This window comes from Salvelinus sp. IW2-2015, linkage group LG25 (assembly GCF_002910315.2).
Source record: "Salvelinus sp. IW2-2015 linkage group LG25, ASM291031v2, whole genome shotgun sequence".
Lineage (NCBI taxonomy): Eukaryota > Metazoa > Chordata > Actinopteri > Salmoniformes > Salmonidae > Salvelinus > Salvelinus sp. IW2-2015.
Window position 1 is genome coordinate 1,756,498 of NC_036865.1, and position 18,841 is coordinate 1,775,338.

Genomic DNA, 18,841 nt, shown 5'->3' on the forward strand with positions numbered 1-18,841 from the left:
GCATAACATTTATGCATCRTAATTATTTTATTCTAATATAACCAATACCCAAACGGAGATTCAGTGAAAAAAATCATTGATTTATCAAGACCAGTCACCATGCTTGTCTCAAAACAGTGCGAAACGATGCTGAAATCGTATTGCTTCAAATCCTATTGCTTCTAACTTCAATATGCTTTTTAAATAAATAAGACCTACACCACTTTTTTACAGCACATTAATTAACACTAGTGAGACTAATTTTGCATATGGTAAGGCCTACAGTATATCAAAAAATATTTGTTTTCAATGACATGACTCTCCGCCAATAATTACATTTACAAGTTCAAACAGGTGCCATTAATACAGGTAACGAGTGGAGGACGGAGGAGCCTCTTAAAGAAGAAGTTACAGGTCTGTGAGAGCCAGAAATCTTGCTTGTTTGTAGGTGACCAAATACTTATTTTCCACCATAATTTGCAAATAAATTCATTAAAAATCCTCCAATGTGATTTTCTGGATTTTTTTCTCAAATTTTGACTGTCATAGTTGAAGTGWKCCTATGATGAAAATTACAGGCCTCTCTCATCTTTTTAAGTGGGAGAACTTGCACAATTGGTGGCTGACTAAATACTTTTTTGCCCCACTGTATATGTGTTATTTCATAGTTGTGATGTCTTCACTATGATTCTACAAGGTAGAAAATAGTACAAATATAGAAAAATTCTGGAATGAGTAGGTGTGTCCAAACTTTTGACTGGTACTTGTTTAGTTAATATTATGGTGTTTCTATTCCATGAAAAACTAAAAACCCTCTGTGTTTCTGATTGGATGGAACGGCTCTGTACAATGTGATGCTCATAAATTCAGAGCATTGTCAGTTTGTAAATTCTGACCGTTTCGCTCTCACGTTGTAGGGCTGATTTGAGCATTTTGGCCTTGCAATGGCAGTCAAGCACCTCAGCTAACGTTGGCTAGCTTGCTAGCTACTTCCAGAAACAAATGAGACCACTCTGACCATTTTACTCGCCCTGGCATAGCTGGTTAGGCAGTTTGTGTTAACCAGAGTGTTGGTGACTGTAAATGTGCTGCTGGAAACAAATTAATTGTGCTTTGTTGCTGACACCGGCCATATTCAACGGGTGTTGAGCGCTCGTAAAATCATTCTGCACTCTGGTACACTACTCAGACGAGAGAGAGCTCTGAAATCGGTGGAGATAGCTAGAGCGAATCTACGAAAGCAACCAAATGTCCATTGAGAACGCAAAACGACTATATCATTTAGCTATGCTAAGAATGATGGGGGAAAACAAGTCAATAAACATTGGGTAGTTAGATAGCCTATAGTTAATATACTGTCAAGTTTGATGTGTAACTACTAACGTTAGGTAGATAGCTAACATACCGGTACATACAGTTGAAGTCGGAAGTTTATATACACCTTAGCCAAATACATTGAAACTCAGTTTTTCACAATTCCTGACAGTTAATCCAAGTAAAAATTCCCTGTCTTAGGTCAGTTAGGATCACCACTTTATTTTAAGAATGTCAAATGTCAGAATAATAGTAGAGAGAATGATTTATTTCAGCTTTAATTTCTTTCATCACATTCCCAGTGGGTCAGAAGTTTACATACACTCAATTAGTATTTGGTAGCATGGCCTTTAAATTGTTGAACTTGGGCCAAACATTTTGGGTAGCCTTCCACAAGCTCCCACAATAAGTTGGGTGCATTTTGGCCCATTTCTCCTGACAGAACTGGTGTAACTGAGTCAGGTTTGCAGGCCTCCTTGCTCGCACATTCTTTTTCAGTTCTGCCCACAAATGTTCTATAGGATTGAGGTCAGGGTTTTGTGATGGCCACTCCAATACCTTGACTAGGTTTTCCTTAAGCCATTTTGCCACGAATTTGTTAGTATGCTTGGGGTCATTGTCCATTTGGAAGACCCATTTGCGACCAAGCTTTAACTTCCTGACTGATGTCTTGAGATGTTGCTTCAATATATCCACATAATTTTCCATCCCCATGATGCCATCTATTTTGTGAAGTGCACCAGTCCCTTCTGCAGCAAAGCACCCCGACAACATGATGCTGCTTCACGGTTGGGATGGTGTTCTTCGGCTTGCAAGTCTGCCCCTTTTTCCTCCAAAGATAATGATGGTCATTATGGCCAAACAGTTCTATTTTTGTTTCATCAGACCAGAGGACATTTCTCTCAAAAGTACAATCTTTGTCCCCTTGTGCAGTTGCAAACCGTAGTCTGGCTTTTTTATGGCGGTTTTGGAGCAGTGGCTTCTTCCTTGCTGAGCGGCCTTTCATGTTATGTCGATATAGGACTCGTTTTACTGTGGATATAGATACTTTTGTACCTGTTTCCTCCAGCGTCTTCACAAGGTCCTTTGCTGTTGTTCTGGGATTCATTTGCACTTTTAGCACCAAAGTACGTGCATCTCTAGGAGACAGAACTCGTCACCTTCCTGAGCGGTATGACGGCTGTGTGGGCCCATGGTGTTTATACTTGCATACAATTGTTTGTACAGATGAACGTGGTACCTTCAGGTGTTTGGAAATTGCTCCCAACGATGAACCAGACTTGTGGAGGTCTACAACTTTTTCCTGAGGTCTCGGCTGATTTCTTTTGATTTACCCATTTTGTCAAGCAAAGAGGCACTGAGCTTGAAGGTAGGCCTTGAAATACATTCACAGGTACAACTCCAATTTACTCAAATTATGACAATTAGCCTATCAGAAGCTTCTAAAGCCATTACATAATTTGCTGGAATTTTCCAAGCTGTTTAAAGGCACAGTCAACTTAGTGTATGTAAACTTCTGACCCACTGGAATTGTGATACACTGAATTATAAGTGAAATAATCTGTCTGTAAACAATTGTTGGAAAAATTACTTGTGTCATGCACAAAGAAGATGTTCTAACCGACTTGCCAAAACTATAGTTTGTTTACAAGAAATGTGTGGAGTGGTTGAAAAACGAGTTTTAATTTAAGTGTATGTAAACTTCTGACTTCAACTGTGTATATATATATAATTATATATTCATTTTTTTCAGAACATTAACCGTGTGTAGGTAGATACGTGTGTAGTTAGATGTGGAAAGGTAGATGAATGATTTGTTGCAAGTTGGTGAGGGGGGGGTTCACACCTAGCTTGGCTATTAGACAATTCTTAAGTAAAGGTTGAATAGTCTATTGTTCAGCTAATAGCCCATCCTAGAAACGTTGTTAGCTGAATTCACAGCCTGCTACGCTTCTGAAAAACAAATAATAATAATTTTCCCCCTTGTTAAAGATTCCAATTGATAGTGTTTTTAGCCACAATCGGCCCCAACCCCAATTAATACATTTGGGCACAGTCGATAGCGTGCTGGACTTTGGGCTAGAATGTTGAGGGTTCGAAACCTGCTCCCTGCTTGTTTCATTACATTATTATGCCCTCTCATCTCGTTCCTCGCACTCTTCCATGTGTCATTCTCCGCCTGAGTGGCTCGCTTGTGGGCGTGCTGGCAGGATATGGCAGCACCTTTGGTTGTGCGTCAAGAATTCAGCATAGCAAGTTTGTATGAAGGTCTGGTTATTCACGGGCTTATAGTAATATGCTCTAAACCACTCTGGTGACAAACTTTGCTGCCCTGTTTTCAATCATCCACATGGCAGGGAGAACCTCCTCGGATGAAGGCAGACAAAGGGAGTTAGATATGCATAGGAAGTTTAGTGTACTGTTTTTTTTCTGTACATATGAATTACAAATCAGTCTTTACGTAATCATGTTTCTAGTCTATTGCATAGTTACAATGTGTAATCATTGATGTTCCTGGAGCAGTAAACACTGTTGAAGTGTATAATTGTAATACATACATGCAGACACAGCATCATTCAAAGAATGGAGTTTGATACACCTGGCATTGGATATGACTGAAGAAAAAAAAACTTGCTAAATAGCGATTTTCGTAAATGAACTTCATGACAAAAAAACATGCACAATCGTTCGTCTCTACATTAACGAACACATTCCTCTCAATTGTAATTTTTTTGCTTGACTCGTTATGACATTATAATTACTTACATTTGCTTCCAACGTTATGTTTTTGTCAGACATCTTTGCTGAAGAAAGTCACCAGCGACGGGTGGCTTAATGTCAAATTCTTCATTGGAACCACTCGATATGATTGGTCATATAAAAACCTTGGGACCCAAATGCATCATGAGTGCTCTAACTCCCCCCCCTGCGGTGGTCTGGAGCGATGAAGCCATGACGCTGGGTACCTCTAAATCCCGCGGCGTAAGCTTGCACCTTTTAAATGAGTCACCACTGTATATAGTCTTGTAATTGTAATTTATTGTGATACCATTTTTCATTTATTTTTTTGCAAATGTTCTTACTTTTTCACTCTGCATTGCTGGAGAACATTTGTAAGTAAGCATTTCAAGGTCAAGTCTACACCTGTTGTATTCGGCACATGTGACAAATAACATTTGATGAGGCTATGTTCTAGACTCCACCGAGATACCATCCATTTCCGGAAGTCAAAACAAACAATTAGCGAAAAACAAAATGCTTCAAAAAAGTTCACAGGGACTACTGCTGGAATTACATTAACTGTGCTAAAAAAAAGTTAAATTCCACGAGGGACTTCATCAGTGTTATAATGTGTTCTAGAACGAGGTATTCTAGATTTCTTTTCACTGACACTCGTAGACTCAATAAAAAAGGAGAGAGAGAAAGAGCGAGAGGGAGAGGTGTGAGAGGTGTCCAGCAGAGTTCAAGTGGTCATGTTGTGAGAGAGGGTTAGGACTGAGAGGCCCTCACTAAGTCCCAGAACCCAGGGGACCTCCAACACATCATTGTCCTGCTGGGACTCCAAACGGGGACATTTTGTGACCAGAACAAACGCACAGCGCGTCTAAGCATTAATTAGCTAGTTTGGTCACATATGCAAATAAGCTCGTAATGGGACACTGTGGGCATGTGTTTCGTGTATGTGTGAGAGCATGGGTCTGTGTGTGTGTGTGTGTGTGTGTGTGTGTGTGTGTGTGTGTGTGTGTGTGTGTGTGTGAGAGAGAGAGAGAGAGAGAGAGCGAGAAGGTGGGAACTGGGCAACCTTCTCACCCCAGCTCCGTCTCTCCCTGGGATAAAATAGGGCGAGGTAAATAAGGTAGTGAATGGGTATCCCCCCATCAGATATAGGGGGGGTTGGGGGGATAAATACCAATGGTGAAGGGGCAGGAAACTGTGGCAACAGACACGACTGACACCAGTGTGTTTAGGATTCTACGTATATACAACATCACAGAGGCACACACACACACACACACACACACACCGAAAATGGGAGATCCATCAAGCGGACCCATAATAAATGCTGGGGGGGAGGAAGGAGTGTGAAAATGGAATGTTGCCATAATCCTCAACAAGACATCACAATGTCTTCGACAGAAAGGGAAAAGTTGGGAGGAATACCTGAATGAAATAACACACGGATGAATGAGCCAATGAGGGAATAGAGGAATTAGATAATGAAATAGGGGGCAATGAAGAAATGAATGAGAGAAAGGGGGGATTAATGAGACATTTCTGGCCCAATCTAATAGACTTGGAAAGGGTGCTTACTTTCACCCAACCTCCTCAAAACCATCCCGTCTCAGTCAATGTTATGTGGATGTCCCCTGTGTGTGTGTGTGTGTGTGTGTGTGTGTGTGTGTGTGTGTGTGTGTGTGTGTGTGTGTGGGAAAGACAGAGATGGTTCTGTGTGTGCGAGATGATTGTGTGTATTTTTCCATGCGTTAGCGGGTGTGTGTGTCACACACACTCCTAGTGTTGCTGATTTACAGTGGCCATCTCCACTGTGACCTATCCTCAACCGCTAATGGTTCTAGCAGCCCAGTCTGCTCTCCCTTACTCTTTCTCTCCATCAGTCTATCCATTCCTCCTATCTGCTGTCGGCGAGTCCATCACTTTTATTTACATTCTTCCCCTCCCTACAGTTTTACTGTATATGAATCAGCTGTTCTGCTCTAAGAGCAGAACAGTGTGTGTGTGTGTGCTCCATCTCTTATAAACCTCCTTTCCAGTGCTTCACCATGTCATAGCAGGCTACCATAGGGGAGGATTAGAACCAGTTTTAAACAGGCCCAAAAGTCAGGCAGCCAGGACATAGAGCGTTGGATAAAGCATAACCACTAGTGTTGAGAATGTGAGAATTCACCTTTCAGAATCCCCCCGGCTTCATTTTAATTAAACATATATCTTAACGCGCACACCCTTTACCAATGGAATGGCTGACATGATGTCTGTTTATGTCCCTAAGATGTCCTGGCCCTGGTCTCACACCCACAACCCTCTGATCTCTCCGTTGCCCAGTTCAAAATAGACTGATTATGGGTTTGAGTTGAATACCAACCTAGGCCTGGACGTCAATGATTCTACCTCAACTGGGAGTTGTTGGGGCATAGGGGTTCTACACTGGCTGTCTGAAGCTACAGTGCAGTAGCAACTCTGCACACTGAGTGAGAACAGTAACAGCACATTGAGTAAGAGAACACAGCTCTCAGTGTGCTGTTGTTACATAATGTATAGACTAGAGCAAAGCTATGGCTCTGTACCAGAGCCTTGCTCCTCAGTACAGGGGCCCACAGAGACAGAGGAGTAGGGGCTAATGAGTGAAAATGAGGAGAGAGCCAGAGCACTAGTTCAGACTGGTCTCCCTGTTGAGACCCTTGCACCTAGAATAACACAGAGGGAAAGACAGGAAAAGAGGGAGAGGGGGAAAAAGGAGAGGAGGGAGAGCTCTCCATGAGGGCCAGATGGAACGGGGCGCTCTGAATGTACTGGGGTTTCAATGAGAGAGACATCGCCGTAGCCACCAGTCGGAGAGGTTAGGCGGGGGTGAAGTGGAGTCTAGGGGGGGGCATCAAAACCGTTTACACGGTTCCAAATGATAATATATATATTTTCTCTAAATCATTTCTCACCCTATTCTCCGTAAGAGAAAAGGGCAGCAACCCAAATGACACCCTATTTTGTACATCGTGCCCTACTTTTGACCGAAGCCCAGAGCCCTGGTCAAAAGTAGTGCACTATAGGGAACAGGGTGCAATTTGGAACGTAGATGAGACATCCATTCCAATCCTCTGTCCCTCCACCAAGTGCACTGCACACATAAATGTCTTTATGGAGGCGAGGCACGGAGATTAAAATAACAAACACATAGAATAGGGAAAACACTGCGCTCACATCAAAGCCTCAGCTATTAATCACACTGACATGTTAGGGAGCGGGGCAAACCCCCCCTCACGTTCTCTGTTTGATATCATACAGAATAATAGAAATAGTGTCGTGAAATACTCTCTACTACTTTGGAGAAGTTATTGGCATCCTACTAGGGTGAATATAGTTGGGTAGAGTACAACGGAATACAATTGAGCAGAGTACAGTAGAGTCGTCAAGTAGAGCAGAGTATAAACAGAACAAAGTAAAAGTGTCATTATCGTACCTTGTATCGCATCTTGTTGCAGGAGTGGATGTAGAAGCCCAGGTAGTAGAAGCATAGCTTGGGGGACTGTTTCTGCAGCTGCCTGGTGAAGGCAACCTCCCTGGAGAAAAGAGATAGAGGATTTAGTCAGACAGACAATATAATAAAGTACACTATTTATACAAAAGTATGTGGCACCCCTTCAATTTAGTGCATTCGGCTATTTCAGCCACACCCGTTGAGGACACAGCCATGTAATCTCGACAGACAAACATTGGCAGTAGAACAGTGACTTGTAACCTGGCACCATCATAGGATGCCACCTTTCCAACAAGTCAGTTCGTCAAATTTCTGCCCTGCTAGAGCTGCCCCGGTCAACTGTAAGGGCTGTTATAATGTGAAGTGGGAACGTCTAGGAGCAATAACGGCGAGTGCTGAAGCACGTAAAAATGGTCTGTCCTAGGTTGCAACACACACTACCGAGTTCCATACGGCCTTTGGAAGCAACGTCAGCACAAGAACTGCTAGTCGGGAGCTTCATGAAATGGGTTTCCATGTCCGAGCAGCCGCAAACAAGCCTAAGATCACCATGCGCAATGCCAAGTGTCGGCTGGAGTGGTGTAAAGCCATTGGACTCTGGAGAAGTAGAAACGCTTTATTTGGAGTGATGAATCACGCTTCACCATCTGGTATTCCAACGGACAAATCTGGGTTTGGCCAGGAGAACGCTACCTGCTCGAATGCATAGTGCCAACTGTAAAGTTTAGTGGAGGTGGAATAATGGTCTGGGCTGTTTTCATGGGTCAGGCTAGGCCCCTTAGTTCCAGTGAAGGGAAATCTTAACGCTACAGCATACAAATGACATTCTAGACAATTCCGTGCTTCCAATTTTGTGCCAACAGTTTGGGGGAAGGCCCTTTTTCCTGTTTCAGCATGACAATGCCCCAGTGTACAAAGCGAGGTCCATACAGAAATGGTTTGTCGAGATCGGTGTGGAAAAACTTGACTGGCCTGCACAAAGTCCTGACCTCAACTCCATCAAACATCTTTGGGATGAATTCAAACGCTGACTGTGAGCCAGGCCTAATTGCTGTTACAGCAGCAAAGAGGGGACCAACTCCAAATGAACGCCCATAATTTTGGAATAAGACATTCAACAAGCAGGTGTCCACATACACTACGTGACCAAAAGTATCTATTTTGTCTTATTTGATTCTGTGAGTTTAGTCCAGGCAGTAATGCAGACACAGTATAATAGTTTTCTATTGAGATACGCAGAAAACTGTCTGTCTCTCACAAAGATTTACAATGAAGTAGTATCAATTGGATTTAATTCTGTGAGTTTAGTACAGGTAGTCAGAATGGACAGGGCCCTTGATGGTGTAGTGTTAGCTAGCTACATAGTTGTCTTTGCTGTCTTGTATCTAAGATAACTGTGGAGTCTAGAGTAATTTCGGTTTTCTAGGTTAGCTTTTTCTAATAGTTTAGCTTCTTCTAGGTTAGCGATTTTCTAGGTATGCTAGCCAGCTATTTTCGCCCTTCTTAACGTAACTTAACGTAATCAACACTGCTAGCTAGCCAGCTAGCCACCGAATAGCAGCACTGTAGAAACTATTACATTCAACGGAACAACGAACGACTTGATTAGTGTAGTGTTAGCTAGCTACATAGTTGTCTTTGCTGTCTTTGTATCTAAGACAACTGTGGAGTCTAGAGTAATTTCGGTTAGCTAGCCAGCTTTCAAACAAAGTCAACAACGCAGGCACTGCTAGCTAGCCTACTTCAGAAGTACTGTATCATTTAATCATCTTAGTCAATAGATTTTTTGCAACGTAGGCTTAACTTTCTGAACATTCGAGAGGTGTAGTCCACTTGTCATTCCAATATCCTTTGCATTAGCGTAGCCTCTCAGTAGCCTGTCAACTATGTGTTTGTCTATCCCTGTTCTCTCCTCTCTGCACAGACCATACAACCGCTTCACACCGCGTGGCCGCGGCCACCCCAGCCTGGTGGTCCCAGCGCGCACGACCCACGTGGAGTTCCTGGTCTCCGGTAGCCTCTGGAACTGCCGATCTGTGGCCAACAAGGCAGAGTTCATCTCAGCCTACGCTTCCCTCCAGTCCCTCGACTTCTTGGCACTGACGGAAACATGGATCACCACAGATAACACTGCTACTCTTACTGCTCTCTCTTCGTCCGCCCACGTGTTCTCCCACACCCCGAGAGCTTCTGGTCAGCGTGGTGGTGCACCGGGATCCTCATCTCTCCCAAGTGGTCATTCTCTTTTCTCCCCTTACCCATCTGTCTATCGCCTCCTTTGAATTCCATGCTGTCACAGTTACCAGCCCTTTCAAGCTTAACATCCTTATCATTTATCGCCCTCCAGGTTCCCTCGGAGAGTTTCATCAATGAGCTTGATGCCTTGATAAGCTCCTTTCCTGAGGACGGCTCACCTCTCACAGTTCTGGGCGACTTTAACCTCCCCACGTCTACCTTTGACTCATTCCTCTCTGCCTCCTTCTTTCCACTCCTCTCTTCTTTTGACCTCACCCTCTCACCTTCCCCCCTACTCACAAGGCAGGCAATACGCTTGACCTCATCTTTACTAGATGCTGTTCTTCCACTAACCTCATTGCAACTCCCCTCCAAGTCTCCGACCACTACCTTGTATCCTTTTCCCTCTCGCTCTCATCCAACACTTCCCACACTGCCCCTACTCGGATGGTATCGCGCCGTCCCAACCTCCGCTCTCTCTCCCCCGCTACTCTCTCCTCTTCCATCCTATCATCTCTTCCCTCTGCTCAAACCTTCTCCAACCTATCTCCTGACTCTGCCTCCTCAACCCTCCCTCCTCCCTTTCTGCATCCTTGACTCTCTATGTCCCCTATCCTCCAGGCCGGCTCGGTCCTCCTCCCGCTTCGTGGCTCGACGACTCATTGCGAGCTCACAGAACAGGGCTCCGGGCAGCCGAGCGGAAATGGAGGAAAACTCGCCTCCCTGCTGACCTGGCATCCTTTCACTCCCTCCTCTCTACATTTTCCTCCTCTGTCTCTGCTGCCAAAGCCACTTTCTACCACTCTAAATTCCAAGCATCTGCCTCTAACCCTAGGAAGCTCTTTGCCACCTTCTCCTCCCTCCTGAATCCTCCTCCCCTCCCCCCCCCCCCCCCTCCCCCTCTCTGCAGATGACTTCGTCAACCATTTTGAAAAGAAGGTCGACGACATCCGATCCTCGTTTGCTAAGTCAACGACACCGCTGGTTCTGCTCACACTGCCCTACCCTGTGCTCTGACCTCTTTCTCCCTCTCTCTCCAGATGAAATCTCGCGTCTTGTGACGGCCGGCCGCCCACAACCTGCCCCGCTTGACCCTATCCCCTCCTCTCTTCTCCAGACTATTTCCGGAGACCTTCTCCCTTTACTCACCTCGCTCATCAACTCATCCCTGACCGCTGGCTACGTCCCTTCCGTCTTCAAGAGAGCGAGAGTTGCACCCCTTCTGAAGAAACCTACACTCGATCCCTCCGATGTCAACAACTACAGACCAGTATCCCTTCTTTCTTTTCTCTAAAACTCTTGAACGTGCCGTCCTTGGCCAGCTCTCCTGCTATCTCTCTCAGAATGACCTTCTTGATCCAAATCAGTCAGGTTTCAGACTAGGTCATTCAACTGAGACTGCTCTTCTCTGTATCACGGAGGCGCTCCGCACTGCTAAAGCTAACTCTCTCTCCTCTGCTCTCATCCTTCTAGAAACTATCGGCTGCCTTCGATACTGTGAACCATCAGATCCTCCTCTCCACCCTCTCCAGTTGGGCATCTCCGGCGCGGCCCACGCTTGGATTGCGTCCTACCTGACAGGTCGCTCCTACCAGGTGGCGTGGCGAGAATCTGTCTCCTCACCACGCGTTCTCACCACTGGTGTCCCCCAGGGCTCTGTTCTGGGCCCTCTCCTGTTTCTCGCTATACACCAAGTCACTTGGCTCTGTCATAAACCTCACATGGTCTCTCCTATCATTGCTATGCAGACGACACACAATTAATCTTCTCCTTTCCCCCTTCTGATGACCAGGTGGCGAATCGCATCTCTGCATGTCTGGCAGACATATCAGTGTGGATGACGGATCACCACCTCAAGCTGAACCTCCGCAAGACGGAGCTGCTCTTCTCCCGGGAAGGACTGCCCGTTCCATGATCTCGCCATCACGGTTGACAACTCCATTTGTTCCTCCTCCCAGAGCGCTAAGAACCTTGGCGTGATCCTGGACAACACCCTGTCCTTCTCAACTAACATCAAGGCGGTGGCCCGTTCCTGTAGGTTCATGCTCTACAACATCCGCAGAGTACGACCCTGCCTCACACAGGAAGCGGCGCAGGTCCTAATCCAGGCACTTGTCATCTCCCGTCTGGATTACTGCAACTCGCTGTTGGCTGGGCTCCCTGCCTGTGCCATTAAACCCCTACAACTCATCCAGAACCCGCAGCCCGTCTGGTGTTCAACCTTCCCAAGTTCTTCTCACGTCACCCCGCTCCTCCGCTCCCTCCACTGGCTTCCAGTTGAAGCTCGCATCCGCTACAAGACCATGGTGCTTGCCTACGGAGCTGTGAGAGGGAACGGCACCTCAGTACCTTCAAGGCTCTGATCAGGCCCTACACCCAAATAGGGCACTGCGTTCATCCACCTTGGCCTGCTCGCCTCCCTACCACTGAGGAAGTTACAGTCCCGCGCAGCCCAGTCAAACTGTTCGCTGCTCTGGCCCCCAATGGTGGAACAAACTCCCTCACGACGCCAGGACAGCGGAGTCAATCACCACCTTCCGGAGACACCTGAAACCCACCTCTTTTAGGAATACCTAGGATAGGATAAAGTAATCCTTCTGACCCCCCCCCCCCCCCCCCCCCCCCCTTAAAAAGATTTAGATGCACTATTGTAAAGTGGCTGTTCCACTGGATGTCATAAGGTGAATGCACCAATTTGTAAGTCGCTCTGGATAAGAGCGTCTGCTAAATGACTTAAATGTAAATGTTAAATGTAAATGGTCTGGGGACAGTGGAGTGGTATGACGGATCCCTGAGCAGGTTGCTGGTTCAAGACCCATCTTATAGTATGAAAACTGCAGCAAAGTCCTTTACCCATATAATAATGATATAGAACACTATATTAATTAAATATGTATTGTTTGACCAAAAGGTTTGAATAAACAGCTGTACTACACAGAACATGAGTCTCATCTGTAATATTGTATAATGTTTTAGAAATCTGCTGCAAAGAAGAGAAATTTTAGCCAATCATTATCATAGCATAATCATAACATACTATAATCACATAGGCCCTATAATTATAGCTGACTATTTCAGAGTAGTAAACCAGCTGGCATTTATAAAACAAAGGAAGTAAACATCTAGATGTCAAATGGCACTGTATTCACTATATATAGTGCACTATGTACTGTAGGGAATAGAGTGCCATTTAGGAAGCATCAACAACTACATTATAGTACGCAGTTCGTTTCCCCAGTGTTCACATTACATTGGATAAAAACATTGAAATGTTGAGCAGAGAGGGGAGGTAGACAATAAGGCTAAGGAGTGCATAAAATAAAGGCTTAATCCCAATACCCACCCTTACGGCTTGTGTACATTAGTAAGCAGTAAATTGCTGCGTGCCACTCAGGCCTACCAGAGTGGCTCGCTTGTGGCTATGCTGGCAGCCTATGTAACCGTTTCAGGCAACTAGGCGTATGTCGTGGGTCACCACTTCACAGGAGAGCCATTTGATAGTAAAACATTTTTTTTAATCAAAATGCGTTTTTTTTTTTTTTTTTAACATGTGAACTTTCATGTGCCTTAATAACAAAACGTGTATGCCATCTGTAAACACAAAAACTATTGTTAAATTACGAGCATAGTTGGTTTAGCCGCAGAAAGACCGCAATCTTCCCACTAGCCATGATTGGCTGAGATAATGAGTGGGCTGGACATGCCTGAGAGATGAGTTTGGATTGGTCTGCCATATAGTTTCTTTCTACTTGTTTCTTTCTACGTTTCTTTCTATTTGATATGGTCAGTATGTCTAGGTAATCCTGTCTAGCGCGGCTTAATTTTTTTTTATTGCGTATTAAAATTGTATAAGTGTTGCTCTCCAATTTCTGTGGGACTGAGTTTTGAAATCAGCGGACTTTGAGTATGATAGCTAAGGAGATTGAGAAAGCACCTGTCTCCGGATTACATCTTCCAGCTAAGGGCAACCACGGCATCCGACAGGAGACGCGTCAAACCATGAATGATGTAAACGAGTAAGATAGTCTAGCTAGTTCCATTTTCAGATATGACACGTTTCAAATTTTGACAGGAAGAGTCATTTGCTTGGCTAGCTATAGCCTAATGTTAGCTAGCTAACATTGAACCTGGTTGGTTAGCTACCTGCAGAGCTAGCTAGCTACATGTCTTATAAAAATACGCCACTATGCAAGTAACCATTTCGGGTGCGTTCGTAAATTCAGTCTGGCCAGCTACACCAATTTCAGAGCACTCTCGTCTGTGTGCCAGAGAGTGCAGAACAACTGATGAATTTACGAACGCTCAACACCCGTTGAATATGACCGGTGTCAGTAAACGTCAGCAAAAAGGGTAATAATAATTTTTTGCCGGCAGCACAGTTACAGTCACCAACGCTCTGGATAACATGAAAACTGCCTAACCAGCTCTGCTAGGGCGAGTAAATGATCAGTGTGGGGTGTTCTCTCACTATGTGTATGGAAGTAGATAGCAAGCTAGCCAATGTTAGCCATTTAGCTTGGGTGCTTGACTGCCGTTGTCAGAACGTTCGGATCAACCCTACTAAACCGGCCAGAGCGTCCAGTGTGCGCTCTGAATGCGAAACGCTCTGAATTTACAAACAGACAATCTGACTGCACAGTTGCAGTCACCAACGCTCTGAATAACATAACAGCCTAACCAGCTCTGCTAGGGCGAGTAATGTTAAGTGAGCTATTCTCGCTCAGATGTGTCTGGAAGTAGCTAGCAAGTTAGCTTTGGCGCTTGACTGCTGTTAGTACATTCGGATCAACCCTTAAAGAGATGGGTGGGGCTAAAGCTTAAGAGGGTGTGAACAATGCTGAAGGGTGTAGACAAAGAAGGGCTCTCCAATAGTAGTACCAAAACATTCAAGGCCATTTTCTCAAAACTGAGTTTACAAGTTTACTTTCAAAGCAAAATTATTTTCCCAATGTTCCTCAAAGGTAGTGTATGATATACCATTTTGTAGCTCTGAGTCTCTAGTTTTATGCAACGTAAAAAACACAATTTCTAATTTTGATACTTAAGACCGATTTGAGCCGGTCAGTCACATACAGCAGCAAGTTAGATTGTGCATCAGGAATTCAGCACAGCAGGTTTTGCACAGCACAGCTCTGGTTATTAAATGGGTTAATAGTTTAATCCATTCTCCATTTCACAAATTATTCACAGGTAAATAGTAAAATGCTCTCAACCGCTCTGCTGACAACCTTTGCTGCCTTGTTTCCAATCGTCCACATGGCTGGGAGAACTTATTCAAGTAAGTATATATATTTTGAAAATGTAAAAAAAAAAAATAATTATAATAGTAGCTAACTAGATAACGTACAGGCTAAATCAAATGAGCTGCTAACCAGACAACTTTACATATATCCCCAGCTATCTAAGTGCATATTAGCTAGCTATATTGATGTATTCATCATTGTAAAAGACTAACTCCAAATGCATTTGTAGGTAGCTAGCTAACAGCCATGGAAGAGGGTGAAAGGATTGCAACCCCAACTGTCAAAGTGAAAGAGTAGGCTATTCTGTATAAGGCAGGTACTTTTGTGTAGTTCAAGTCCCTAGAAGTGAGCACAGAGATAATAGTAACATAATATTCAGTATTTGAGTATAATTTTGCCTTTTTCTGTCCTCAGATACAGAGAGCAATGAAGAGCAGTGGCTCTTAGTCCTGGGGACTCAAAGGGGTGCACATTTTTGTTTTTGCCTTAGAACTACACAGCTGATTCAAATGATCAACTCATTGTCAAGATTCAAGTGGTATTTATGTATTAATTTGTGATGCTATCCTTGATATGATCTTGTTGTTGTCACATGCTACACATGCACATGTGCGCACCTGCATCTACGGTGCATTCGGAAAGTATTCAGACCCCTTGATTTTTTCCACATTTTGTTACGTTACAGCCTTACTACAAAATTGATTAAATCATTTTTCTTCATCAATCTAAACACAATACCACAAAATGGACAAAGAAAAAACAGGTGTAGACATTTTTGCTAATTATTCAAAATATAAAGGAGAAAAACCTTATTTACTTACAGTTGAAGTCAGAAGTTTACATACACTTAGGTTGGAGTCATTAAAACTCGTATTTCAACCGCTCCACACATTGAAAAGTCGGTTAGGACATACTTTGTGAATGACAAGTAATTTTTCCAACAATTGTTTACAGACAGATTATTTCACTGTATCACAACTCCAGTGGGTCAGAAGTTTACATACACTAAGTTGACTGTGCCTTTAAACAGCTTGGAAAATTCCAGAAAATGATGTCATGGCTTTTGAAACTTCTGATAGGCTAATTGACATCATTTGAGTCAATTGGAGATGTACCTGTGGATGTATTTCAAGGCCTAACTTCAAACTCAGTGCCTCTTTGCTTGACATCATGGCAAAAAAAAATCTAAAGATATCAGCCAAGACCTCAGGAAAAAAATTGTAGACCGTCCACAGTCTGGTTCATCTTGGGAGGAATTTACAAATGCCTGAAGGTACCACGTTCATCTGTACAAAACAAGACTACGCAAGTTATAACAACCATGGACCATGCAACCATCATACCGCACAGGAAGGAGACGCATTCTGTCACCTAGAGATGAACGTACTTTTGTGCGAAAAGTGCAAATCAATCCCAGAACAACAGCAAAGGACCTGTGAAGATGCTGGAGGAAAACAGTACAAAGTATCTATATCCACAGTAAATCGAGTCCTATATCGACATAACCTGAAAGGCCGCTCAGCAAGGAAGAAGCACTTGCTCCAAAATCGCCATAAAAAAAGCCAGACTACGGTTTGCACTGCACATGGGGACAAAGATAGTACTTTTTGAGAGAAATGTCCTCTGGTCTGATGAAACAAAAATAGAACTGTTTTGGCCATGATGACCATCGTTATGTTTGGAGGAAAAAGGGGGAGGCTTGCAAGCCGAAGAACACCACTCCAACCGTGAAAGCACGGGGGCGGAAGCATTCATGTTGTGGGCGTGCTTTGCTGCAGGAGGGACTGGTGCACTTCACAAAATAGATGGCATCATGAGGCAGGAAAATTATGTGGATGTATTGAAGCAACATCTCAAGACATCAGTCAGGAAGTTAAAGCTTGGTCGCAAATGGGTCTTCCAAATGGACAAGGACCCCAAGCATAGTTCCAAAGTTGTGGCAAAATGGCTTAAGGACAACAAAGTCAAGGTATTGGAGTGGCCATCACAAAGCCCTGACCTCAATCCCATAGAACATTTGTGGGCAGAGCTGAAAAGGTGTGTGGGAGCAAGGAAGCCTATAAACCTGACTCAGTTACACCAGCTCTGTCAGGAGGAATGGGCCAAAATTCCCCCAACTTATTGTGGGAAGCTTGTGGAAGGCTACCCAAAACGTTTGACCCAAGTTCAACAATTTAAAGGCAATGCTACCAAATACTAATTGAGTGTATGTGATGAAAGAAATAAAAGCTGAAATAAATCATTCTCTACTATTATTCTGACATTTCACATTCTTAAAATAAAGGGGTACCAAAAAATGTTTGCGGCATTGAAAGTCTCCAATCCTTCTTAAGTGGAAGTTTGGAACCACCAAGACTCTTCCTAGAGCTGAACGCCCGGCCAAACTGAGCAATCGGGGGAGAAGGGCCTTGGTCAGGGAGGTGACCAAGAACCCGATGGTCACTGACAGAGCTGCAGAGTTCCTCTGTGGCGATGGGAGAACCATCCAGAAGGAAGCCGGACCGTTAGGAAGTCCAGGATCCAGCTTGGTGACAAGCTTGAAGGGGACAATGGTGTTGAACGTTGCGCTGTAGTCATTGAACAGCATTCTTACATAGGTATTCCTCTTATCTAGATTGGTGCAGTGCGGAAAGCAATTGAGATTGCGTCGTCTATGGATCTGTTGGGGCGGTATGCAAATTGGAGTGGGTCAAGTGTGGCGGAGTTAATGTGTGCCATAACCAGCCTCTCAAAGCACTTCATGATTACATAATTGAGTGCTACAGGGCGGTAATCATTCTGGCATGTATGCCATTGCCACATAGAGCTGCAATCTGACCATGTTGCATTACAGAAAGCCCTGGTTGGTTTAAAAATGAATGGGGCCAAGATTAAATACATGTTGATCTCTAATTCTCAAAAAACTAAAATCTGATGGACTACATATTTATTAATTGAATGGTTGTCCCATCGATAGGTTTCCTGCCTGTAAACATCAGGGCATGTGGACTGACAAAGTTTGAATGTTTAAAACACATATGAATGAGCTGGTAAAAAAGCAAAGATTTAAAGTGGGCTTTTTTTTTTGTTGAAGATCCTGCCTCTCCCTAAATAGCATGAAGCAGATTGTACAGCACACATTTTCCTGCCAGTTTTTGACTATGGGGACACCATTTACAAAATTGCAGCAGCCCTACTCTTAAACTTTTGCATGCCGTCTAACACAGTGCCATTTTTGTTTACAAAGCACTACTATACAAGCTTTCAACTTCCCTATTGCACTCCACACTGCCCTTTCCCACCTGGACAAAAGGAACACTTATGTGAGAATGCTATTCATTGATTACAGCTCAGCGTTCAACACCATAGTACCCTCAAAGCTCATCACTAAGCTAAGGATCCTGGGACTAAACACCTCCCTCTGCAACTGGATCCTGGACTTCCTGATGGGCCGCCCCCAGGTGGTGAGGGTAGGTAACAACACATCTGCCATGCTGATCCTCAACACTGGAGCTCCCCAGGGGTGCGTGCTCAGTCCCGTCCTGTACTCCCTGTTCACCCACGACTATATGGCCAGGCATGACTCCAACACCATCATTAAATTTGCAGACGACAACAGTGGTAGGCCTGATCACCGACACCGATGAGATAGTCTATAGGGAGGAAGTCAGAGACCTGGCCAGGTGGTGCCAGAATAACAACCTATCCCTCAACGTAACCAAGACTAAGGAGATGATTGTGGACTACAGGAAAAGGAGCACGTCCCCATTTTCATCGATGGGGCTGTAGTGGAGCAGGTTGAGAGCTTCAAGTTCTTGGTGTCCACAACAACAAACTAGAATGGTCCAAACACACCAAGACAGTCGTGAAGAGGGCACGA

At 44.2% G+C, this 18,841-nt stretch overlaps 1 protein-coding gene across 2 annotated transcripts in view; it reads right to left on the reverse strand.

Moving 5' to 3' along the window:
• LOC111951822 (arginyl-tRNA--protein transferase 1) overlaps positions 1-18,841 on the reverse strand; it is a 181,009-nt gene that overhangs the window by 52,048 nt on the left and 110,120 nt on the right. For both annotated transcript variants that reach the window (XM_023970061.2, XM_023970060.2), the window contains exon 10: positions 7,487-7,586. In XM_023970061.2, the coding sequence (XP_023825829.1) occupies positions 7,487-7,586 (100 nt within the window). The remainder of the gene's footprint in view (positions 1-7,486; positions 7,587-18,841) is intronic.